Consider the following 25,868-nt stretch of genomic DNA (forward strand, 5'->3'; position numbering starts at 1 on the left):
GCAGGGTAGAACCCCTCTAGAGCCCCCTAGAAGCCTTCTAGGACCCCCAGAGAGCCCCCTGGGACTTCTTTTAGGGCTTTCTGGGACGCGTCTTGGATCTGCAAGACCTCTTTTGAGATCCACAGAACCCATCTAGGACCCTCTGGACACCTCTAGAGCCACCCATGACTCCCAGAACCCCTCTAGAGCCCTTCTAGGACCCATCTGAGACGCTCAGGACCCCTAGGGAGCCCCCTGGGATCCCTTTAGGGCCTTCCAGGGCCCCTCTTGGACCCGCAGGACCCCTCTAGGACACTCAAGAGTCCCTCTAGAGCCACCCAGGACCCCTCTAGGACCCTCTGGACCCATTTAAGGCCTTCCAGGACCCCTCTTGGACCTGCAGGGCCCTCTAGAGCCCCGCAGAACTGCTCAAGGATCCTCAGGACCCCTCTAGAGCCACCCAGGACCTCTCTAGGACCCTCAGTACCACTCGAGATGCAGTAGATCTAATCCATCCTGGGTACTTAAAATTTCTTCTGCTTACACAATATCCCGATAGCTGGCATCAGGAAAGCGTAGACAATTGTGCCACAATATGGGCAGTGCAAATGTCAAACAAATGTCCCCTTTGCTGATGTTATCTTTATCTCCAAGTACAATTACGCTTCACATGTTTCTAGTCCCTCTAATCTTACATAGATATTTTACACCTCAGATAACTGAATTATCGTGGTCATGAAATCATATCTAACGTCTGCGGAAATTCATTTACCATCCTTACTATAAAATTGACCTATTAGCTTGTTAAGTTTCTGTATGTGTAATGGTATCTATTGATACTTTTGAGTATTAAGTGACCCTGGATGTGAGGTAACAAAATGTACTAATACCTCAGGAGATCTCAAAGTGTACCTCAGTAGTGCTATGTGTTATGCAGTCTGAGATCATGAAATCGCTAGATTTTGGGTGACGTGAGAAATTGATTAAGGTTACAGTTTAGAGAGCACAGAAATGTACTACAATTAATGTGTGCCCCTGTTTTCATAAAGCAAATGGAATAACTTTGTTTTATTAAGATGGTAGAAATTCTGGTTTATTTCTATAATAGATGTATAGAATATGATTATTACCAATGCATAGCATGTAAAGTGGAGTGATGTACCAGTTCTAAGTTAAATGACTTTTTTTTCTCTCGGCACCATAATTTATTAAAGTTAATTTACTGTGCCAATATTTTGTTGTTTGAATTAATTTCTTAATCAATTATCTCAGCTTTTAATGTTTGATAGATTTGTGTAGCTATTTTTAATATCTTTTTTAAAAAAAAATAACTAATTGTGTTCCCAAACAAGTTTTATCTATTTTTTTATCAGTTTTGAGGAAGTCATACTGATCTCAGTGGAAAACCGAAATTTGGCAACTGCAAATAATTCAGGTATTGAAATTCAATGGTGAATCCACGTGTGCTAATGAATTTACTGCAGAATATACAAAGTACATCTAGAATATTGACACCTACTCATGTCTTTTATTTTCAAAATGTTATTAAAATCTAATTGTGATTCTGAAATGCATGCAGATGTACTAGATTTTTGTATGTGTTTTTTAAATTGATACATTAGCATGCTTTATCAAGATGTCTATCCATAGACTTAACATAAGTTTAAAAATGTTTAAATTAAAACAATTAAAAGTCTAGTACGATGTGCACTGAGATAAACTTTTATACATCCAACCGACTGTTTTATTATTACAACACTCTTTTCAGGGAATAACATAGAAAGAGGAAAGGGTTAATTTAATTTTTTTGAATGTAAATTATTGACATTTAATATATATTTTAAATGGTAGAAACACTTCATTTTTTTACCATGCTTGACTCCGTTCTATAAATAATATTGTAATAAAGTGAGCATTCTGAGCAGGATGGTTTAGAATTTTATGTAAAGTTAGACTTTTTAAAGACCTTTTCAAATGGGAAAGGACCAGTGTTTAAACAGTTGGGCTTTGAAGGAGCAGGCTTCTCTTTTACCACGAGGAGGCTCGATTGTAAAGGTATTGGAACAGCAACCTTTTTTTTTTAGAAGTAAGCAAATAAGTAAATGCCAGGACATACTGACATTAGAAACAAACACACAGAAAACCGTAACTCCAAAACTTTCTTCCAGTCTTCCTTCCCCCCTTATCTTCTTTTTCCTTTACTTTGTCTTTATCCTTCCTTTCCCGCCCTCCTCCTCCAAATTTGTCATGCCTAAAATGTGTGAAAACATTATTTGCTGACAGGATTTAAAGTTTTACACTATGAGATTTTAGGTTCCAGAACAGTTTTAGTTCAATACAGATATTTTCAGCAGAAAAATCTTACTTATGCTTAAAGTATTTTACTAAAAAGTAAATGAAAATGCTTAAAGCAATATTAAAAAAAAACCTTCTCAAGAGAATATGGCACCTCTTTACTTCTTGCTTGTAACATATAAAGAAGGTTGAGTCTGTGAAGCTGTACACGTGTTACATTCCTACCCTCTCCTTTCTAGCAATGTGTGTGTATGTGGTTTAAATGAAGTTTTCTTAACTTTAATATTTCTGACAATAACACTTTTTTTACAGCTGCCTTTTTTACAAATGCAGTTTTCATTTTTTTTTTTTAAAGAAATAGAACATGAACTTTTTTTCTCCAAGAAGCAGCAGTAAAATAGACCAAAACCCACACTGCATGATGTAGTTTGGATATTATCGGGATTGTTTCATATCTGTTGAAATTTATTGTAACAGTTGAATTTCATGAAGGTACCTGCAATTTTATTCATCTGTGCACTGTACACCTGTTCCAAAACAAAGTACATGCCTTATAATATAAGTTTAAGTTTGCTTTAAGTAAAAGTTTGTGGCTTTTTGGCTAAATGTATTAAGGGGCGGGGGAGTAAGAAGAAAAGAACACAACCGCCCAATCTAGAAATTCAGTTAGTGCAGTAATGAACCAAAGGAAGTAAATATCCCTCTAGATATAACGATAACCTCTTCAGCACTCCTGTTGATAGCACACAATTTGCTGTTCAAAGTTGTTATTAGTAATGAGTAAACAGTATTTTTCACTTTGGGGAAAATTTTACTGGATAGATAGAAAATGAACATCAGCAGTGTGCTGAATATTAATGTGTGAACATCAGATAATCTCTGACACTTGCTTTAGTCTAGAAATTATATAGACTGTTACAATTCAGAAGTTTATAGATTTACATGACACTAAGTTAATATGAATAAAAAATAGTTTAACTGTCTTACTTGTTATTGTTGCTCTTTGTTTAAATCACAACTGGTTTTGTCTTGGTGCCTAGACTGTCAAGCAATTTCCATATCTTCCTCCATGCCAAGGACCCCTTTTTGTTCAGAAGTTGCTGAAGAATTCAGAGATGCTCCTCAGAATGCTGAAACTAAAAATAACTTATGTCCAAAATCTGAAGGGGATTGCTCTGCATGGACTTTTACAGAAACTCATCCAGACTGTGTTTCCCTACACAGTTATCACTTGGGTCTGTTCCATGAAAACCTTAGTAACAATTTTGCATCACATCAGAAAAAAAAACTTCTGCAAATGCTGAAAAAAAGCCTTACAAGTAACTAGTAACTGTGGATCTTGCATTACTCGGCTATTCTTTTGACACCAGACACTTAATATTCAATACACTAATATTTTCTCTGCTTACTCTGGAAGATCTTCAACAAGGGACAAAAATAATTAGCCCGTGGTTCTAGTACAGGCAGGAAGAATTTAATTTTACCTGTTTACACAAGTACTCAACTATTTCTCATTCAACATTGTGTAAATTTATCCCAAGCTTAAAGACAAGGTCGGATTGCTAAATGTATTAAGCTTGCTACTACGGTACCAGAATTTGTTTTAGCTTTATTGTTGTGCACAGTTTCAGAAAATATAGAGCATAGAAAATGGTATATTTTAAAGGCATATCCGGTAGAAAGTATATTCTAGAATATGTTTGTCCTGTTAAAACACTAGTTCAAACTGTTTTGGCATTTGTTTTTTTGATATGCAGACCATTCCCATCTGTTCTGCTTTATGCAGCATCATGCATATGCTGTGGTTTGTACACGGTGGTGTGGGCGCTTTTCAGATTATATTAAAGGGGTGGAGTTTTTACTGTGGAATTTAGCTGTGTGGTTCACATATATATAAATCTTTAAATATTATCAAGGTAAGAAACTGAAGGAGCATCTCTTCAAGTCAGTGGCATAACAGCCTAACTTACAATTTTACAGAACTGTCTTCTAGATATAAAATACTTTAAAAACATATTTCCTTAAGAATTTCCCTTACTATTTTGTGTTTGAATAAAACTAGAAAAATGCCTACCTAACAGTCTATTCACTTCCAACTTTAAACCTGCAGCTGCTCTTTTAAGATACATTCTGTTCACAAGCAAAAATCAAGTTTTGAATCTGAAATGTATTCAGCAAACTGTAGAAACGCTTTTTTTAAAAGTAGGTAATAATTCTTGAAATACAGAACGTTCCCAGTAGGAGAAAAATGACTGACCAAATACTATCATACTGCTGGACTGGTGAGAATGCATTTTGCTCCAACTGATTTGGGGGTTGTACTATTATTATTGTTAATGTGTTGTTCTGCTTACTGGTCTAAATTCTTAACAGTCTTGCTGGGCTTTCTTTGCTCCCATAAGTTGAGTTGTACATGCCAAAGCATTTTAGGACATTCAAGGAATAGAGATAAAACTATACAACCTATTAATCATGTTGGAGGCAGTTCCTATACAGTTATGCACCTCACCTTTTCCTTTCGAGACATCAAGGATGAATTATCTGAAGAAATGGGTCAGACTATGAGCTGATTTATAATGCAGTAAGTATCAACTTTAGTAAAGCTACACTAATTTGTAATAACAAATTTATTATATGTTAAGTATAAAACCTCATTCAAAACCTACTTACTTTTTTATTGCCTGTATATTGGCCTGGCTGTAGTTAATACACTAAAATAAACATATGGTTAGTGCTCTTAGAAAGCCAAATCTATATTTAAGCATCAAAGCTGTGACTAATCAGAAAAAGGCACTTCATTCTCCACATGGATCTCCCAGCTCCCAAATCACCATCACCCGAAGCCAATATTACACTGCTGAGGAGTTAAGCCTGGTATTACAGTACAGATTTATCTTACATTATTGAAAAATAAAAATCACCAAGTCATTTTATCTTTAAAAACTATCCTAGAATTTATAAGCATAGTAATTGCACTTTGATTTATTTAGTCGGAATGTTTAGTTCAAGTAAAATCCACAAAGGAATTTTGAATTAATTTTTTAAAGACCAATTTCCTAATGGGCAAACTCCAGGAATGCTTCTGTAAATGATATATTAGATATGAAATCACTATATTATAAAAGCCCAGTGTAATGAACATGTTGCATTTTGCTGTAAAAACCTAAATTTGGCATTGCTTGATCATTAATTTGCTTAGAAATTTGTAGCTATAGGAAAGGCAATGCTCTTTTCCCCCCTTCTTCTTCCGTCCAGAAGGACAATGCACAGCACAAAAATAAACAGATATAGGACTTGAGTGAGGTCTTTCCTACTGCTCAAATTATTACGGTCCCAAGTTGTGCCATGAATTTGCTGGTAAATTCTCCCACCAAAGACTCTGTATGCTTAAATTAAATAATTTGCTGGAGTACGAAAAGGAGTTGTTTACTTTTGCAAAGCAAGTGGTTTTAACAAAAGCTTGATAACACTTACTGCACATTATAAATGGTAGAACACCACTCCTCTGCCAGAACAGACGCACTGAATGCAGCTTTGGGCTTTTATAATTGTTTGCTTTTTCATTGTGATATGGGCCTTATTTTTAACCCCCCTATATTTATCCCATCCCAAAGGGATACATCTGGTCCTGAAATATAGTTAGCACATTGCTTACAAATTAATTTGCATAGGCTTTATTTGCTATCTACTAGAAGACAGGAACAAACTGTTAATGTCTAGTAAAGGGAAAACCATTTATGATGATGACCTATGTAAAAGAAACAACTTGGCTCTGTCCTGCTCAGGCTCCTGACCTGTCAGTGCCAGGCATTCCATTAAACCTGCCTTTATTTTTTTTTAATTCTGTTTTATACCAAGAACACAGTACATTTTTAGAGAAACAATACTTTTACTACAAAACCGTGTAAATGATTATATACAAAATGGTTACTGGAATTTGGTTTTGTACTGTAGTGACAGAAATAACTAGCTGCTGACAATTATTTACGCTTCCTTAATATTAGGTACATAACACCGCTGATCAGAGTAAAGGCAAATGCAATCCAGGCTAAGACAAAGGAATAGCCATATCGGCCTTCAGAAACTTCAATGCTGTATTCATGGCTCTTGTGCAGTTCTTCATGCCTATCTGTATAAATGGAAACTGCAATCATAACACACAGACCTGGAGGAGGAAGAAAATAGCAAAAAGTTTAGCATATTAAAATATTATCAATATGCATAACAACTATTCCCTGTCTCTCTTCTGCTGGCTGTCTCCAGCATTGTCTATCTTTTTGCAGACACTCATATTCCATCCTCAAACTCAACCGGAAGCATTTCAGGACATGTCTTCAGTTTCTTTGGCATGGATTAAATCTGAAGTGCTGTTGTGTATTTATGTCATTTTTAATGAACACAAAATGATTCCAAACATCTGGATAGTTTTAAAGACTAATAAAAAGTTAAGGAAGTATCTGCCTGTAACTATTACAGAGTTATTTGATTTGTTGAAGCAGTTCACAATCTCAGACTCTTTCCTTTCAAAATTTAAATGACTTTATTCTGAGTAGTGATGTCTTCCATGTTTTAACTGCCTAAATAGTACAGAATGGAAGAGTTCACTGTTTAAACAAATCTGAATGATAAGCAATGACCTCAAGAGCCCTACCAATTTCTTGTGCAACTCATTCTTTTTGAAACCTTTTTCCCCTTCCCTTTCCTACTTTCATGCAAATATCATTAAAGTCACAAGTGTTGAAAAATCACTCACATGACAGGAGCTGGATAACAGAGGTTAACACAAATCTTTCTCCTTGCTTTAGACGGAAGAGTTGAAGAATGAAAACCAGAAATGCCACACAACAGAAAATTGTAGATAGGATCATGGTGGCCTGAACAGCCTGAATTGATTGATACTCTGCAAAAACAAAAGAAGCCTTGATTAAAAATACAGCTTCTTTCTTTGGCTACTCTTGCAACGAGTAAAGGGGCAGAGCTACATTCTGTAAGCAGGAGTTCAGCAGTTACAGCAAACCAGTTATGCAAGCATTGCCTGGGATGCCTTGGTATTAATACAGCCAGTGGCTTAAGGACTTTTAAAAGCTTTTCATAAAACGGAATAAAAATACTGAAGAGACTCCCACACCACATCCTCTGCTACCACCTATGCACTGAAACCACAGTGAAACTGCCAGGTGCCCCGTATCGCTGACAAGTGCAGACCTGGGCCTCTTATCAGACCTGGAGACAGCTCTGTCCAATAAGATATAACCAGAGAGGATATCCACACTTGGCAGAAAAGTGATTATGGTTTTTCATCCTGTGAATTACTTTGCTATAACTAGGACATAAAGTAACTAATACATCTGTAACTACATGTAGCTGCTTTGTGTAACTGCTGCAATAATAAGGACAATCTAAGCTACACCGATAACCTCCTTACAGCAGCTTTCCTCTAGCACAGCTACATTGCAGTTAGCAGCCCTGTGGCCAGCAGACAGACGTGAGCTACTCATCATCTAGCTGGTTCTGGTGCCTAATTTCAATGAATGCATAGTAACACAGATATCAAATGCAAATCTGTGACGTTGATGTTAGCTTAGACATGGCTGTGCATAATGGATCATCTCAGTGCAGCACAGATACGCTTTAAACCAACCTGATGCTTCGAAAACAAACCTACTTTATGGATACGTGTCTCTTCAAATCATCCACCTATTTAATATACGCAAAGATTGAAAGTACAGGACTAGAGTGAACTTAACATTTGAAAACTGTTTTATTTTTGTAAAGCAGGATTTTGGGCTGTGTTATACATGAAGTCCTTTGCTGAAACTTCAGCTAATGGTCTGACTTTCTTCCACTTTTTTCCCCATGGCCATACGCAGCCAGTATTTTTAGCTTCATCTTTGGAGGCTAAAGTTCAAGTCTGAGACAAATTCAGCCTCTCTTTCAGAGGACTTCATTAATTTTACCTCATCTAATATTTTAAGAACACATTAGCACCCATTGTTTGTGCTTACACTTTTGCATTGGGCTTTCAAGAGCACGTGACAGTTCCCTCTGTTTTCCTCTTACAGAAACCACTGGAACAATTTGCTTTTCCAAAATGAAAAGTTAGTATGAAAATTTTTAGAAGACTTAAATAGTTACAGCATGCAGTTTTTTAAACAATTATATCCCTGCCCCTGCAAAGTTTGTGGCAATTTCAGCAGATTTCATGCTAAAGGAACTGAAACAGACGCATGGTGAGACACTCACCTCTGAACTGATCAGTAATAGCCATACAGGTACTAGTATTCATGGAACACATCCTCCAGACATCTGTATAAAAATTATCTCCTACCCACCATGCCTGCAAAATAAATGTAAAGAGCTCTTGCAGGCAAAAAAAACCAACCCAAACAAACAAACCACAAAACTCCTTAGTCGCCCGGGTGCCTCCTGTTCACATACATCAGCCGGAACAAATTTCTGCGCAGTTTTGATAATTAACCATTCCAACTACATTTGAGATCTAATAGCACTTTGGAATAAAGGACATATCATTATTCAGGTGCCATTTTCATTTTAGACCAGTGTCACATCAAAAAGGGAATAGATGGCAACCTTAAACAGCCCGAAGTCCAAAGGATTTTCTACTGTTCAGGCAGAAATTTTGGAGTCAGTGATTGCTCACTCTTTAAGAACCTAGACAAGATCTGCCTTGTTCATCTTGACCCTGTTTAGGATGCACAACCCTCTAAAGGCACAGCACTTTTTAATTTGCAGGAAACAGCAGAGTATACATCTATGAACCAGATGCACTTTATAAATTTTGTGGTTCCTGACAGTGAATTGAAATAATCTCAACTTAATTTTGACATGTAGCAAATGCAGAATGTATACTATGGCATCTGACTGGAAGTGGCTAGCAACAAATTAAGATCCTCCTGTGATATTTCAGTTTTGATGTTTTAACATTTAATGCAAAATAGTACTACAATGACCAAACAGATTTTTACGGTAGCCTGGGAAATGCTGTGAGCATACCACACAACTGGCATTTCCTCAGGAAACCCATTCCCGTTCCGATAGCTACTCAGGCCTTTGTTTTGAATAGAGTTGGAAAAATATGACTTTTAAATATGACTCTTGGTAGCATCTGCTGCTTAAATAGACATTCCAGAAACCTCACAGCTTACTGTGCAGCTTTGTAAACAATACTGCAATAAAAGCTATAATGTATTATGACAGCAGACATATGTGATAGTAACTGTTTTAAGAAAAAGCATTACTTTCTCAGGGTGAAATTCATTTGGCTTTTGCAGTTCAAGTCTAATATATTATTTTTCAGCTCTGAGCACTATATAATCCTTTCAGAGTTATTTTCATCACTAGAAAAAACCTCGAAAGGTGATAAAACCTAATAGAACGTGGTTACACAGTTTAAGCTCAGAGTTGTTTAAAAGTAGCTAATGACACAAAGCAGAGTGCATGGGGGTTTATTTCTATAATAATCTGATTTGTATGTAGCAATTTGTATTTGTAAGTTGCTGTGTCCGCTGTTCTAGCTTTCTAAGTATTCAAAGGAGCAGGCTGAGATAAACTGCTTTAGTGCTCAGTTAACAACCTACTTCAATGGAACACATCAGCTGGCTGACCGAAAGAGAACATCTGAGTTTGTATAAATTTGCAATAAAAAGTTGTGGGTAACACATCATTTCATCTGGAGCATAGTCTTGGAAGAGACTAAGGGATTCAAACCACCTTCTCTGAGTATAGTGAAGTATTTTCAGCAGACAATTTTTTTAATCCTTAAAGCCTGGACATACACTGAACCTATTAGAGAAAGACTCCAGAGCACAATCAAGACATCAGGCTGTTTTGGAAAGAGCAAAATCCAGCTTTACATCTAGATCTAGTTACAAGAGCTAGATGTAAATACTGAAAGGTAAATTCTTTCTGGTCACAAAAATAAAAAGTAAATTTGAAAAGAATGCAATATAAACTATTCTAAAAACTTGTGCTGAAACTGCCTAACTGAATGGAAACAGATAAATTCATGCTGTCTCTTTCATGGCTTAATTGGGCATCTTGGACAACCACTTCTGAGGCAAAGCATACTTTGACTGAAATTATCCCCACGCAACAATCATGAGCTATTTGACTTCATGTACTTAACATAAAAGGACAAGAGATTCCCTCCCCTCCCCCTGCCAACCTTTCCTTCCCATCTAGCTGAACCAAGTGCCGCTGCTCCATCTTGCAAGCACAGTATTTGTAAATGTATTTCCTGGCCAAATATCTTCCAGGGGAGAAGATCAGCTCCCTAACATGGCCTTATAACATGATGCCATACAAATGTACGGCATGTACCTCTATAGTCTTATCCATGGATACCAGCAACGTGTATTGAAGGCGTATTTGTTACAAAATTGCATAAGCAGACCCATGTGCCTAACAAAGTTACGTGCTTTCAATATGCAAGCTTAAGACAACTAGAGAAGAATAACTTTATTTTTATGAAGCAACCAAACATCTCTGTGTTTGAGAGAAAAAGAGAAGCAATGACACTTACATTGTCAATAGTTGAGATGAACAGCAGTGCTGCTGAGGTTATATGAAACACAATAATGAAAGCCAGGAGAATCAACATCCTTGATCTGCAGAGGCTTTAGTCTGAGGCAAATCTGTTAAAAGTAAGAGCATATATGGACAGTTTTTAAAAGCTGTTAACTGAACAATTTGTCATTATGCTATTTCAATGTGGCTCAGTAGTAAGGTCAGCATGAGCAGATTTCAGAGCGAGGTGCTGTCAGTCAGGAACATCGCATGCAGTTTGAATCCACAGCACGTTTCTTTCTCCAGAGATAAAAGATTTCACCTAATCAGACTTTACATCAGCATAACAATTCTGTTTGTTGTACGTGATACTTAACTTGCATCACTGGTGTTAAAATGAATCACAACTTGAAATTAAGCCAAGAGGTGCATTTTGCAACCTGCCAGCGAGATGACTACAGTGAGTAAACACACAGAGAAGTTTCTTTCTGTGTGCTTTTCCAGCATGGATATAAAACACTCCTTCGTGTTGACTTTCAGAGAAATACTTTTCAAATTACAGCCTCGTTTGTATGTGATGCTAGAATTTCCACCAGATACGGTGAGGTCTTATTTCAGCCACGCTGTCAATGTACAGATTTCAAAAGGATGCCTGTAGAACAACATCAAGTGTGTCAATAGCTACCTCCTAGATTTAGTAATAGCTATGTTGTTCCTTAGGTTTCTACTGGTTGTCCTTTGTTCATATAGTTACAAGTTTTATCCATTGATGGATTTTTCTCCAATGTAATGCTCTGACTGGTAGGGATGAATAAACCCATTAGTCATGTAATAATCCAGTTAGTTATATTATGTTCAGTCACTTCATACTCTCTCTAGTCTACCTATTATCTTCATACTATTATCTAACCCAGTTATTAACATTTCACACCTCAAATGAAAAATAAAATAAATCTTGTGTACAAAGGAACCACAACTTTAGTTGAACTGGAATCCCCAGGAAATCTGTGGGTACATAACAAATAGAGTAGGGAAAACTAACACCCAGAAAGGTAGAAGGTTTTGGTATATATATTATCTTTTCTTCTTCTTGTGTAGAAATGCTCACCAATTACTGTATGCTGTACTCTATAAGGAATCTGCAGTCTTGCAGATACTTTTCTTTGCATTTAATGTGCTCCATTCTGTAGCATTATCTGCATGTTATCGCTTATCAGTACATCATGCATGCTTTTCCACTCCTTTGCTTTGGATGCATTCTCTTGATGTCCAATGATCCCATTCACATAACACAGCAAATATTCAGATGAAATGGCAGTTATGATTTTTTTTGTTTCCCTGATATTTTTCATGCCCAACCCTCTCTCCCCTGCTGCCATTTACTAGAATCACAAATCACGGGGAGCATTTAATCAAATAAAAGGACTACTTTGACAGCAGCTCCACTGGCATTCTCATCACGGCGAAATACAACTACTCTGCAAAATTTTAACAAAAAGAGAACAGACAGCATATAAACATGCTGAACAGAGACTACAAGTTCCAGGCTTATCCTTTACATGTACGCTGTCACACTGCAGTGTAGCGCTATAGAAAACACAAAGCCAAAGACTGCCAAAGTGCTTTTGAGAAAATGAAAATTGATCAGATAACCTTATATCCGTATCTAATTGGTATGACTGTATGGGAAAGCTAAGTCAAATCCTGAAATAATAAAAGCATCTACTCAAGTTTTTATTTCTTCCCATTTTCTCAATGCTAAACCTTGCCTTCTCGGCCACAACAAAGAACAGAAGTGGCAATTTCCTCCAAAGAGCCAATTCTGCTGATGACTCAAGATCCCCTGCCTCTAGAAATGTCATTCATGGCTCTCTATTGAGCCTTTCTTGAATGAAAGGAAAGAAGAAGGAAAAGAAGATATTTTGTGGGTTTGTATAATGCCACATCAAAATATTTTCACTGTAAAATGTACCAGTCTTCATACAGCACTCTCATCTTGTGGTTAGTTTTTTTTCTGAGTTTCATTTCTTGCACAGATGGTATCTAAGGAGCCAATAACGCAACAGTCATCTGCCATATAAGGAGAGAGAATCAAATTGTACTCTGTATTATTTTAAGAATAACAATACAATTTCAGCTTATTACATGAAGCATCATAAAGTAATAGAGACAGAAAACATCAACCTAATTAAAACCAACCTTGAAAAATCAAGACTTGCCAGTACAGAAAGATCCATTTAATCTTCAATCAAGTGAATGTTTTTGTTTCACTGCTTTCAGCTATAAACAGAAGTGTTTCAAACAGGATGGATAAATATGTATGGGTGATGATGAGAAGACATTTTATGTTTTACCCAAATAAAGATGAAATTGAATGAAAGAGCTTTTTGTTTTGTCTTTATAAAAAAAAAAAGATAATAAGAATAGTTTGATGTTTCTGTTCTGAAGAACCTTCATAACAGCCATTTTTAGATGCCTCCTCCTGACTTGCTGGTAATGGCTCCTTTAATGAGCCACTACAACTTCTGTGGACACAGAGCTACAACTCTACACAGATACAGGAACTAAATACATTGGGGGAAAGGAAGGAGACGGACCAATTCCAAGTAACTAATATCAGGAAAAGACAACAACAACTTGCTACCCACTCTATCACGCCAGAGCAGGGATCCCCAAAGCACACAGAAAGACCTGTCATCTTCAATCACTCATCCCAACTTTCTCTTCCCATGGAGACCAAGAAGGAGTGTCTCTGGTTCACCACAGCCTGCACAAGGAGTACTGACGAGAGAAGGGTCTTCCAGCTAAGCTCTATGTGACCTGTGCACAGGAAACAAAGGGCAGCTCCCTTCTTCTAAGACGCAGCCAGCAACGACACAGAAGCTCCGATAGTGTCTAAATCCCTCTCAAGGCAGAAACTCTGGACTTATCTCTCTGTGGAGACTATTAGCAACCACATAACGCTGGAACTTAAAAGTTTATTTTGGATACTCAAGATTCTTCTACTCCCTCAGCAAGAAGCTCCTCCCTCCCTGATCCTTTGAGGACAGCCTGCCTGGGTACCTCTCCTAGCGGCAGGCAGCTCCTTCCCTCTATCAGCAAGAGAAGGACACAGCCATGTTTTCACATAGACAATTCCTGAAAACACTGTTTGCATTATCATTCATGATTCTTTCATAATTTATTACTAACCAAACACTTTGGTAACATTCTGTTCTGCATACTAGCTGTAGTCCTTTTGGTTTCTTATTCACACGTAACTGTTTCTCTAGGACTCTCTTCAGGTTCACCATTGTTCCTGGTTCTTTTAGCAGCAGCTGAAATCCCTGCCAAAGCCTGCCAAACCAACAGCATGCCACCTGGCAGTGGCTTTTTCCTCACTCAGGAAAAAAATCCTGAAAATCGGGGGTACCTGCAAGAACAAATAAGATAGCACTGCTGTTTAATCTGGCTGAACTAATTCTGCTCAACCAGCAATTTGGGTTAGATTAAAATCCTATAATGTCTCACAGTTAATTTATTCAGCCATAAGAAAATATTGCTTAAGAGGGGCTGATAGTAAGAACAGAAAATAAGTTTTAAAATCACATAAATTTGAGATTCAAGTACTTTGTAATATTCCACTGAACAGGAATATGCAAACAACTATGTCAAGAAGATGCATAGAAATCAGACTTTTCACTTAAAACTTTGGCATCTGTGTGTGACACGATAGGAGATTCTGCTGTATGTTTTCCCCATTGCTGTTTTGCAGCTTTGGAGGCAGTGTCCTAATACTAATGCTAATACATGCTGCTATGAAAAGGTATCTTGTTCTTACAGGAGTCTTGCTGAATGAATGAACCATTACTCAACTCTTCTGTTTTAGTCTCTTGATTACAAGTAAAAATATTTGTATTGATCACAAAAAGCTTCCCGGGCAGAGTAATTTTTTACATTCTGCCACTTAAAGTAATATGCATTATGCTTTCCATTCTCAAGTTTATGATTTTTAAGTATAGGCATGAATGAAGACTGAGGTGATGCAGCGGATGTTGTTCATCGTTCTTCAAAGTGGTTTGAATTCTTTTAATGGCTTTTACACACACATGCAAGAAAAGCTTTTTGAACACACTATAGGTGCCTTTTAGTAGACATAGTGGAGTCACCCTTCTCAGAAGTTCATGATGAAAAGACTAGAGACAAGAGTCACAAGATACAACAAGGAATATACCAATTGTGAAAAATGTTTTAATTATAGTCAATGAGCACGACTAAGTACTGGAGCAGGGCTCAGGAGGCTGTGGGATCTCTGTTCTTGGACATCTTAATAACTTGACTGAAGCAAGGCCCAGAGCATCTTAAATTAACACCCTGCTTAATGCAGGAGTCTGGACTAAAAGACCTCCAGAGGCCCCTTCCAGCTCTGCTCTCCTGTCAATCTGGAGCTACTTCAGGAACCTCCCTGTACCAATCTGAGAAAAGCTCTGACTAAAGAGAACATAAAATTTGACTTAGCTCATCACTTGACATTAAAAACAGATTTTGGGTTTATAGTAAGACAGACATTAGATATCAACATGAATTCTTTAATTGCATTAAATACCTCACCTCACCATTTAATACACCTTATAAAGTATGTTGTAGGGCAGAAAAGTACAGGTACAGCTGAGCTGGAAGTGCAGACTGCCACTGAACCCAGGAAGAGTAAGTCACGAGAATCCTGCTGAACATATCCCAGTTTGCTGTGGTAACAGGGTTTCCCACAAATGCTGTTAAGTTGCAGGACACAAAACACGTTGAAAACAGAAGGCCCGTTATATTAACAATAAAGACTTTTTCAATTAGTGCACAAGAACTGGGTTTGGGTAATACTCCAGTGCTATCTTATTTTGCACAGGGAGGATAAACGCAGCAGTCATGCTTACCTTTAATCTTTTCTGTAATACAAACTACTGAAAACAGTAATTTGCACTTTCATTATGAGAGCCTGATGTGCTGTACCAGAAGGGGCTAAGGAGGGCCTCTGTCATGATCTTCTAGACGTGCAAAGGCAAGTACCTTTTTACAAGATAAAACAGCATGACGATCACAGAACTGCACAGTAAAAAAAAAAAATCCAGGCCAGGGTTCCCAACACTGCTATACTGTGGTAAACAAACACATTACAAAACTGGATTGTCTCCCTATGTCAAACTACCCACCCCCCTCTCCCAAAAATTCTGTTTATCTTTAAGATAAAGTTTATTTTTAATGTCCAGCAGTACAAAGAATCACATCCATTTGAAAGTTTTCTACTGTTCAGTACAGCAAGCAAGCAAAAAGGAAAACTCTGTCTTAGAAAGCTGTTAGCAGAAGGTTCATAACTACACTCCAGTCCAGATGTTGTCTCCGCAACCTTTGCTTTTGTTTCTTTCCATGTGATTAAATTCTGCTGCCAGGGTATTTCTTGTGTTTGTGCATACCTGATTTTTGCAACCAGAGAAACATGTACGTAGTACAGTATGTTTATCCTGTGCTTATTTGCATTGAGAAGGCTAAAGCTTATCCTACATCACTGTCTGCTTCTCTCATTTCCTAAGATTAAGTCAAGTTTTTGTACCATCTTCATCTGAGTCCAGATAAGAAGAAAATCTCAATACAGACAAGCAGGGTCTAAACTTCTAGAAACACAGTGAAAACACCGCATAGGAGCTCCTGCTCTGTACAGACCAAGGCAGGAGGTGAGCTGACTTCTCATCACCCACGTTTGTGTGCTGAAGACACACCCAAAAGAGGGCGTAGAGGATCCTGCGAAACAAGTTACTGGATTTGCAGCTTTCTACACTGAGATTTTTCACTGCAACTAGAATAGCAGGTCTTGGGCCATCAATAAGGATTTGATTCAGCTGAACTTTCCTGAGGTCACTGGTGTAAAATCCAATTAAAGCAAGCCTTCTTAATGATCAGTTTTTCTGCTACTCGGTGCTATAATTTGGTCTGCATTTGTGAAGTGAGAAGAAAAAGCCAGTATACTAGTAGCATGAGAAATCTGTCATCTTATGATGCTTAGTTTAGCTCAGTGTTCTTGTACCACATCTTATGGTGTCTCTGTCATATGATAGAGAATTCATGAGTTGGCTCAAGCTTTGCCCGTACCATTGTCTCTAAACTTGCATAAAATTCCCTGGTTCATAAGGAGCAGAACAATACTGTTAATGTGGGGGTTTTTTTATATATATTTTTTTTCTTTCACCAAATGCAAAGGATTCTGTTTTTCTTGTGTGATTCTCAGAACTGGAAGCAAAAGTGAAGGAAGTTCAGACAGCAGAGTTCAGCAGAGTTTCTCCCAAACTAACAAAAGCTTTGAAGATTTCAACAATTCTCTCATGACTAAATATGAAACAAAATGAAAGACAAGAAAATCAGGAAATTTAACACCAAGGGAATAATTATACCAGTTGAAACAACTTACTCCAATTTCATATTCCTCCTGTCAGAGTTAATTTCAGTTGGGAACACCGGCATTACAACATATAATTTACTGAGAGATATTCCTTAAAACGAGGCAGGTAATGTCCAAACTCTTATACTTTCTTTCTACACTTTGCTCTTTCAGTGTTTTCCATGCTGACTATTGCTCTGACCCTATTCACAGTCTGTGGTATCTGTACATTAATCCATGATTTGAGTAGTTTCCACTGGATCACCTGTCGGTCACTGTGGCTGCAGGCTTAACCTGGCTACATGCCCAAGGTGCAAGGCTGGCCCGACACAAGTACCCAGCGCAGCGCCCTTCCTCATTGTCCTCAGTCATTCTGTGAACTCCACTGTGTCACTGTGCACATACCCCAGCTGTGACACACTTGGATCCTTTCCGTTGCAGCTACAGAAGAACCCTTCCATCATTCAAGGAGAAGTCTGGAAAGCATAAGCACATCATAGCATCATAGAATCGTAGAATAGTTTGGGTTGGAAGGAACCTTAAAGATTATCTAGTTTCAACCCCCCCTGTTCCAGTGTCTCACCACTCTCCAGAGCTAACAGTCAATACAGGGACAGTATGTCTTTTTTCAACCAGTGAACTCTTCCGCTGGCTGGCAAACCTCTAAGAAGTGCTGGTTTGTTCTGACCAGATCTCTACAATACTGAATAGGAACCCAGAAGGGAAATGCAAAGTGAAAGTCACAGCCTACAAAGTAGACAGGCTCTCACACAGGTTTTTCCTGGTATAAATTTAAGCCTGAAGAACAATGTATGCTCTTCAAGAAATAAAATTTCAGGCCCGTGCTTGACACTGGACCCTGAAACAAGAGGGCGAAGTGTACTGTTAGCCCCTAGATGGCACAGACACCATCAGCTCCTTTTGTTTAGGAACAATCAGTTAACTGGGAATACACTCAAGCCCACAGCTCTTCATGCTACCTTATTTATGTGGAAGGAAGAGAGCTTGTCACTTACACTTCCAGCTGCTTTTCAAAGTCCTTCATCATAAAGCAAGGAAATCAAAAGGAAATGAAACAATGTTCCCTGTATACAAGCACTGTATGTATGCAACAAAATGTATGTATGTATGTTGGTGCCCTTGCAGCAGGTTGTGTTAAGACCCAGCAAACTCCAGCACAGCCAAAGCATTTTGCTTTACGTATTTTGATAACAAAACACAGGGGCTTGGAGACAAACTGGCAAGCTACAGTATGACTTCATTTTTATCCAGCTTCTTTCAGAAAATCTTGCCTTGCGATAAAGCCCCAAGGTCTGCTCTTTGTGTGCACCAAGATTAATATAAATGTGCATCTGTAGCTTAATAAAGCCTTTTGTTACTGTGGTGGCTGGCTGTTTGCCCATCCTGTTGGTACTGTGTGAGGCTCCCTAACCAACAGTGAATGCGTAGTGAATAAGCTCATGTTCTTGGCCTACCTATCATCTATGCCTTAGGTGATAGTGAAGTACTTTTTCAGCTCTTTCTGAATCTATGTCATAAACACTGAATCTTAGCTCCTTCTCCAAAACCTACCTAGTTACCAAAAGCAGAACAGATCGTGCTTACATTTAGGCCTGGCAGATCTTCCCTGAAATTCCTCCATTCCTTTTCATCCTGTCCTCCTCATTAGATCAATGCTATTAAGCCAGAACTCCAAAGTTTGGGAAATTACAACCCTACTATCCCATACATTCTCAAAGAAAACAAGAAAAAAAAAAAAGCAATGAAAATGCAAAGTGCTAGCTTTGCATTCTGAGACCCAAAGAATCTGATGTTCTTCATTTTTTAGGAATGCTTTTAATGAAGTTTTGACCTAGGGACGCCAGCATTGATGCTGCTTCTGCAACTCCATTGGTCATTTATCTGCAAACAAGCTTGGACTGGGTTTAGACTTGCCCTACCACTCCTTTCACTATGGCCCTACTGTGTATACTGCAGGGGCATGTCACTCTGCCATGAAGCCTTTGTGGACAGGACTTATGGGAAAACACAAATACAACACCCTGTCACTGGGTGAGGAAGTGGCACTTACGGGGAAAATAGGCCTTGTGCTGTCTTACCTGAAAATCCTAAAAAACAGCCTCAAGCTTAAGAGAGGCAAGATAAATGTATTCAAATATGCCAGCAAAACCTGGAAAAGAAGTACAACAGCCCCTATACCCTGGGAAGATAGTTCAGCAGGTACAAGACAGACCCTTGACTACAGGCATATTTGAATAAGAGCCTTTAAGCCTTCGTCTTTTCAAAACTGCTCTTTATAAGTTTTTGTGTGTTCCGACAGAAAGACAATGTTTGCCCTCCTCTAGCAGCACAAACCAGCATCTTCCTCAGCAGTAAATCTTTTTTATATCCTTCTTTTTCCCTAAAGCACTTTTTCTTGTATCTGCACTTTTACCCCACGTAACTGTAATTTCACATCTAACCCGTTCGATGACTGCTTATAAATTCCAACGCAATCCACAGTGGTGTAAGGTAGGCTGCCTCATTAGTAAATAACACCTGAAATGGTTACAGTTCATCTCCAATTCCCACCATAGTCATTGTTTGTGGCCCCTCCACCCTCTGCTCATCCACTTAGAGCTTATGCAGAGTCACATTCCTTCGGACAAACGCTAACAAAACCTGCTCTTTAATGAAAGATACCCTATGGAAGCAATCTGCTCAAGAGATAAGTTCTCAAAGAACACATCTGTTTGAGAAGATTCAGCAGTAATTTGAAAGAAGGAACTGCTTGTCAACTGTAACTTCTGGTTTCCTAGAAAACACGCATGTATTCTCTCACGTCTCACAGCGGCACCTACAAAACCTGTTGCAAAAGATTTGTAACTCCAAGTATCTATGAGCAGAATTTAAACATACTTAAAAATTGAAAAGAAAACACATATCATTTCAGGTGTTCAGTGCATCCTCACTGCTCAGCCAGTTTGCTTCAAGTTGTGTAGCAGACACCAGTCTACAAAGTTGTAGTACACATTAAAACCTTCTTAATAATCAAGCTGGTCTGAAAGCGCTAAAAGCTTGTTTTCATAAGCTGAACAAGACAGGAACTTCTCGTTCTGACTTGTTCATTTTAAAAAATGAGGACAGACTAGGTATATACTTGCTCGCAGGTCAAGGCAAACACATGGAAGGAAGAACTCTTTAACCTAAGGATGAAAACAAATGGTTATAAATCAGGTGTGAGCACATTTAGGATGGAAATTATAACTCTGACAGCTGTTAGGTTCTGGAACAACCTTACAATCACCACAGCAGGGGAATAAAAGACCTATGTCCACAAAATAGATGATGTGATCCAGTGATATTACTAGCAGAGGAGTAGACCTGGTGACCTCCAGATCTTCACTCCTCTGAAGGTCATCCCAACAGCTTCTTTGAAGTCTTCATACGTTTGGCAACATGCTTTTGCACGATACCCATGCCCTTTCAAAGACTTCAGGTAATGCTAGAAGCAAAGCTGACTGCGGATTGGTACAGTGCAGTAATACCAGCAGTGATTAGGGGACTGATGACACATACCTAGCCTTAAGAAGGATTCAATCCTCAAGCGGTAAAGTTACATAGAATAAGGAAGGCCTGTGTCCTTTTTCTGAAGGCAACTTAAGGGCCACCATTGCTTCCCAACGCTTGGGAGCAGCAGTCAGGAACTGCAGAGCCCACAGGCACAACCCTGCCTCTGGCTCAGAGAATCTGACAGCCATTTCATGGAGCTGGGAACAACGACATGGAGGTGTACCAATAAGCTATTCAAACTATGACAAGCCTCCTGGGAACCTGCTTCTGAAGCAAATAACTGAATTGAGGTGTGGCCTGGCCTCACCCCTGCTCAATCACTGTGTGGCCACATATTGCTGTTAAGGTTGTTCCTGTTCTATACCTCATCAGCGAAGGAAGGGACAGACCAAGTGTAACACCAGACCTTGTCATCGGCTTGACAGATTAAACATGTCCTCGGTCTTATCCAATGAACAGCAAAACAAAGCACACCTGCAGCATTCACTCAAGACGTTAATACAGTTCTAAGAGCAAATCTCAAATCCTGAGCTGAACTGACTACAGACTGCTGCTTATCCACAGATCATTCCAGATACAACAGAATGGCTCAAGTGATTTATGTTGTTCAACCTAATTAACCAACACACAAAGGCAGAAAAGGTCTGTCTTTCCAGATTGAAAGCAATGCGTTCAATTCAGTAGAAATGAAAGCTGATATTGTTTTAACTTTAACAGATGCTCCACGAAAATTGTTAGCAATTATATGTGTTACATTCACTGTTGTCAAATTTTCAAACTGTTTGTTTTGATTTGGCTTTGACTAGCTCTGTATTGAGAAATTTTGGTTTTATTTATTTTAGAGTTTACACATCATCTATCAGGAGTGTGAAAATACATCTCTATTGACAGCAGAACAGTTGGCTATAAAATAAAAAGAGCAAGCTTTTCCACAACTGCTCTTTTGTTTCACAGCAAAACTGTAGCATATGATTGGATTTCATATGCAGCCTACCTTCAGAATGTCATTTTTTCATTCTAATTTGTAATTGGTGCAATTAAAGCAAAGCTTGAAGGTTGCCACATGAACTTTACCAGGCTGGATAGAAGGATTTCTAACACTTGTGTCATTGCACAGTTGAGCACCCTCATTGCACTGCTGCTCTTCATGCTGGTTTCTCTATGGAAACAGAACCCAGTCACCTCCTGCTATAACCTGTGTCAACTTTGCTCTACCCTATGGCTCCACCTCAACCAGGCCGGCTGCCTCTACAGTATTTGGGTCACTGCAGAGCCACAGGTCTTCGTACCAGCCACCGTGCCAAGTAAAGTCCCTATCAAGACGCTGGCACATGAAAAAATGGGCAGGCTCAGCCTGCTCTCTTCAACTCTACATTAAATTCTTCTTGTAGTCCCTAGATAGTTTGTTTCTGTGTTTGAATTAAGCAGCTGGTTTGTTCCTTCTGTGGATTGAGAACCGTTAGCCTTACAGACCAGTTGAGTCTGCAGACTAACTGTAGAGACCACCAGCAGCACAAGGCATCTCAACATGGGTATTTGGGGTCACCTTCTGCCTGGAAGAAGGCCATAATTTTGATGTATTTCAGGAAACATAACGCCTGAATCGAACACCTGAGTGTTCACACTGCCCACCTTGGCTGTTTGCAGCCTGTGCAATTCCAAACACAGTATAGTGTCTAAGAATCAGTGAAGTAAACCATAAATATATATCCTATAGCCATCTCTAAGGGGTGTTTGAGTCAGTCCACTTTTTGCCCCACCTGCAGACTCCTGTGAACATCTCTACACAGCCAGAGGGTTATATTTTAAGGTCACACCCAAATTACGAGGCTTCACCTGGCATGCACATACCATCATTAAGCCTGCCCATGAAACTTCATAGGCAAAATAAAAAGGCATAATTGCCTTTTCCTCATTCAGTGAAGAAATAATAATTCCTTTGATGGATGAATTCAGGCCATCAGGCTTTCTCTTGAATCCCACACAGCAAGATCTAATTTCTAAAAATGAAGATCATTATCTTCCCAGCAAAGTCATGAGCAACACCTGACATATTGAGATTTATTTCACAAAGTTATCTGCTCTCTAAAACAGTAAAGCTTTCAATAAAGAAAGCGAAGATCCCTGGTTTGCTTCAAGCATCCAAAACCAAAACAACCCTATCAAACACTGAATTCCATGAATGGAATTCCTTAGTGCTGTGCTTATGTTTCCCCTGCTTTCCCTCTGAGACCAAACTGATTTCTATTAAAGCTGTGCATTCCTTTCTACTTTCAAATTTGGCTGTGCTGAAGTATCACATGGATTTTATACAAAGTGTTCAGTACGCTTCTGAGTAAATCTCTTTCTTATTAGTTCCTGTATAACACACCGCCTCATTCTGCTGGGTCTTCTTCCAACAGGAATAGGGCAGTAAGACCTGGAAAGTACATCTTCTGCTGGCTAGCAACATAAAAGATGTTGCCCCCAGAGACCTACTTATCTCTTTAATTAAACACATTCTTGTACTGATTTATGTGGTGGTGTCATGTCTTACATGATGCTCAAAACACAAATAGAACATGGAGCATAAGTCGAAAAGCAAAACATACACAAACCACTGAGGGGAAAAGGGAAGAGTCTCCTTCTGCTGCCATCTGTCTCATTTTTTAATGGACAAGGAAACAGCATTATGAAAGGAAATAAACTACAACTAATATACTTAGCAAAAATGGAGGAAGGGCTTGCTTCTCTAAATATCTATATGGGACTCATCAGTACAACATTCTTCTAATCATTGTAGGCATGTAACACCCAAGATGCGAAACAACCTTGAGACAAACAAGACAACAAAAGAAAAGACATGAAAACAAAAGTAAGAAAAGATGCTAGGCAACTATGAAGTGAGAGATGCTAATAAAATGAAGGGGGAAAGAGTACATTAACTGAAAACAGGTATAAGATGAAGGTAGAGACGTTAATTTCTTTTAAGCAATGTTGGCCAGAAACAATAACTCTGGCATCTAAAAATTGAGTCAGAACCCTTGTCTAAGAGAATGGCATTGCAGCAGACCTTCATTCCTGACCTGCTTTGTCTGTTGAACAACTTCCCTTATTAGCAAGGTTTTAAATCTGTGCAAGCAAGTAGAACACACTATTTTTCTTCACTGGTAGATCCACAGCATAATCAACACTGTTTGGGTGATTATGACAGAAGTCTTTCCAGAAACCACAAATAAAGAATACAACACCAGTAGTGTCTTGTCTACTGACAGTAAGTTGTTTTTATTTCAAATTATAATTAACAGACTGTTTTCCTCCCCAAAAGAGCATACTAACAAGAAATGGATTCTAAGAATTTTCAGGGCACTGCTGCCTTTCACGTTGCTGATGGCTATCAGCAGAGTAATTCCTGGTTTCCTGGCTGGGCAGACAGCTGACCTGGTAACGTCCATGTCAGCCACGCAGTTGACATGATAAAATCCGTACATGTCTTTATTCAGCATGAAGGACGAATCTTCCCCCACGTATCCCAACAGTCTATTCTCCAAGCCTATTCTTGAAGTTCACAAAGGGATGCAGAAGATAGTGACAGTTTCTTCTTTCAATGTCTTTGAAGCAAAGGCCAAATCCTTACATCTTCCACTGAATAAACTCACATCAGCTTCTGGTGAACGTGTTTTCCATACACACGTGTTTCCACTCCGTTTTGATTTTACTAGCTGTTAGGTACCTATACCCCAGATGCATTCCTTAGTATGGCATTTAATTTGTCACGCAATCCCATACTAAAAAGTGGCTGGATTCTCCAGTAAACTTCAATTCGCATTTCTCCTTTCACTAAAACTCATGCCTAGTACTCCCCCACCATTTGTGTGGATTCCTGCCTATCCATCTCAGCAGCCACATGCAATCTCAGTCCTGCAGTCCAGCCCACAACTCTTTTCCTCAACTACCCTACCCTGCCTGGACAGAAAAAGTTTCAAAATCAAGATCAGAGAGCAGGTCTGGATAGAAGAGTCATTGCAGAGTATTTTAGTTGACAGAAGCAACATCTGCTCAGGCAGACAAGAAGGCTTATTTTACATAGGTAACATACCAGCACTGGATGTACAGAGACTGAAAGTAAGAGACGAGAAAGTGGTACTTTTTCTTTTTTTGAAGATTAACCAACCATAGCTGTTTACTTTCAAAGTTCCTGAAGAAAACGCTAAGAAAATCTAGTCTATATTCACAGCTATTCGGTGGGTTTCTCTCCGGCCCTGTATCCAGTCAGAAGATACTTTTAAGACGCTCAACTGCAATAATTACTGATCACTTACAGTTTTGGAGGGAGAAGACCTTCCTGCACCATGTGAACAAACTATTTCTGCTAAGAAATTAATGGAGGCAGGTTTTTGGTGGCAGTATGAGCAGGAGCAAGCTCCGAGTATGTCTGCTGAGGAAAGGACAGCGATGCACTTTTCTTCCTAAAGATGTCCAAACAAGGAGCTGACCTCTCCAATTCAATCCTCAGAGTTACAAGCCCCGCAAGCTGCCTGTCTGGTATCCAGCACACAACCTCCAGAGTGGGGGGTTGAGGGGGAAGAAAAACACCAGTGAGAAGGACAGGCTGGCTTGTTAAAACTGTAGATTGACTCAAAGGAAAAAACGTTTAACGCTGGCAAAAAATATCGCAACCCGGGATCTGCTCTGGATCACAGCTCAGCGACGGGCGGGGGCTGCCCAAACCAGCCCAGAGTGCGCAAAAGCCGCTGCAGAGAGCACGAAAAAGAGATTTCCCGTGGAGAGAAGGGATTTTCTGCCGCTTTAGCCCGAGTGGCTCGCCACGAGCCGAGTTTTCCCGTCCCGCTGCCAAGCGGAGCCCTCCCCGCCCCCTACAAAGACCCCGAGAGACGAAAGAAGGTTTGTTTCGTACAAACAAACCCCTCAATATAGTTTTCCGGTTCTCCCCTTACCCCCCCGGCAGAGTTACTCACGGCGCGGGGCTCCGCGCGGGACCCTCCAGAGCGTCCCGCCCGCCTCCTGCAGCGACGACTGCGGCAAAGAACTGCGCGTGGAAAGAAAACAACGTGCAAAAACGCCCCTGGGCCGCCTACGAAGGCAGAAGTGCCTGCCTGAGTCTCTGTGTGTG

The 25,868-nt window shown here is 39.1% G+C and overlaps 1 protein-coding gene across 2 annotated transcripts; it reads right to left on the reverse strand.

The window, feature by feature from the left end:
* Nucleotides 1-1,546: 1,546 nt before the first annotated feature.
* EMP2 (epithelial membrane protein 2) lies at nt 1,547-25,868 on the reverse strand. Of its 2 annotated transcripts, none has more exons than XM_054080656.1 (5): nt 25,714-25,868; nt 10,817-10,928; nt 8,518-8,611; nt 7,028-7,174; nt 1,547-6,439 (listed from the first exon to the last, which is right to left on the reverse strand). In XM_054080656.1, exons 2-5 carry the CDS (start codon nt 10,892-10,894, stop codon nt 6,255-6,257), a joined length of 504 nt encoding a protein of 167 aa, XP_053936631.1. In that variant the 5' UTR covers nt 10,895-10,928; nt 25,714-25,868; the 3' UTR covers nt 1,547-6,254. The 2 variants fall into 2 exon arrangements, with proteins under 2 accessions (XP_053936631.1, XP_053936633.1); XM_054080658.1 differs by having other exon boundaries at nt 25,693-25,864.

This window comes from Cuculus canorus, chromosome 15, assembly GCF_017976375.1.
Source record: "Cuculus canorus isolate bCucCan1 chromosome 15, bCucCan1.pri, whole genome shotgun sequence".
Classification (NCBI taxonomy): domain Eukaryota; kingdom Metazoa; phylum Chordata; class Aves; order Cuculiformes; family Cuculidae; genus Cuculus; species Cuculus canorus.

Coding starts and splice junctions, on each gene's coding strand:
- EMP2 (XM_054080656.1), bottom strand. CDS start 10,894: ATGTTGATTCTCCTGGCTTTCATTATTGTGTTTCATATAACCTCAGCA. Junction 8,612..10,816: donor TCATCTCAACTATTGACAAT/GTAAGTGTCATT, acceptor TTTATTTTGCAG/GCATGGTGGGTAGGAGATAA. Junction 6,440..7,027: donor TGTTATCCAGCTCCTGTCAT/GTGAGTGATTTT, acceptor TTCCTCCTCCAG/GTCTGTGTGTTATGATTGCA.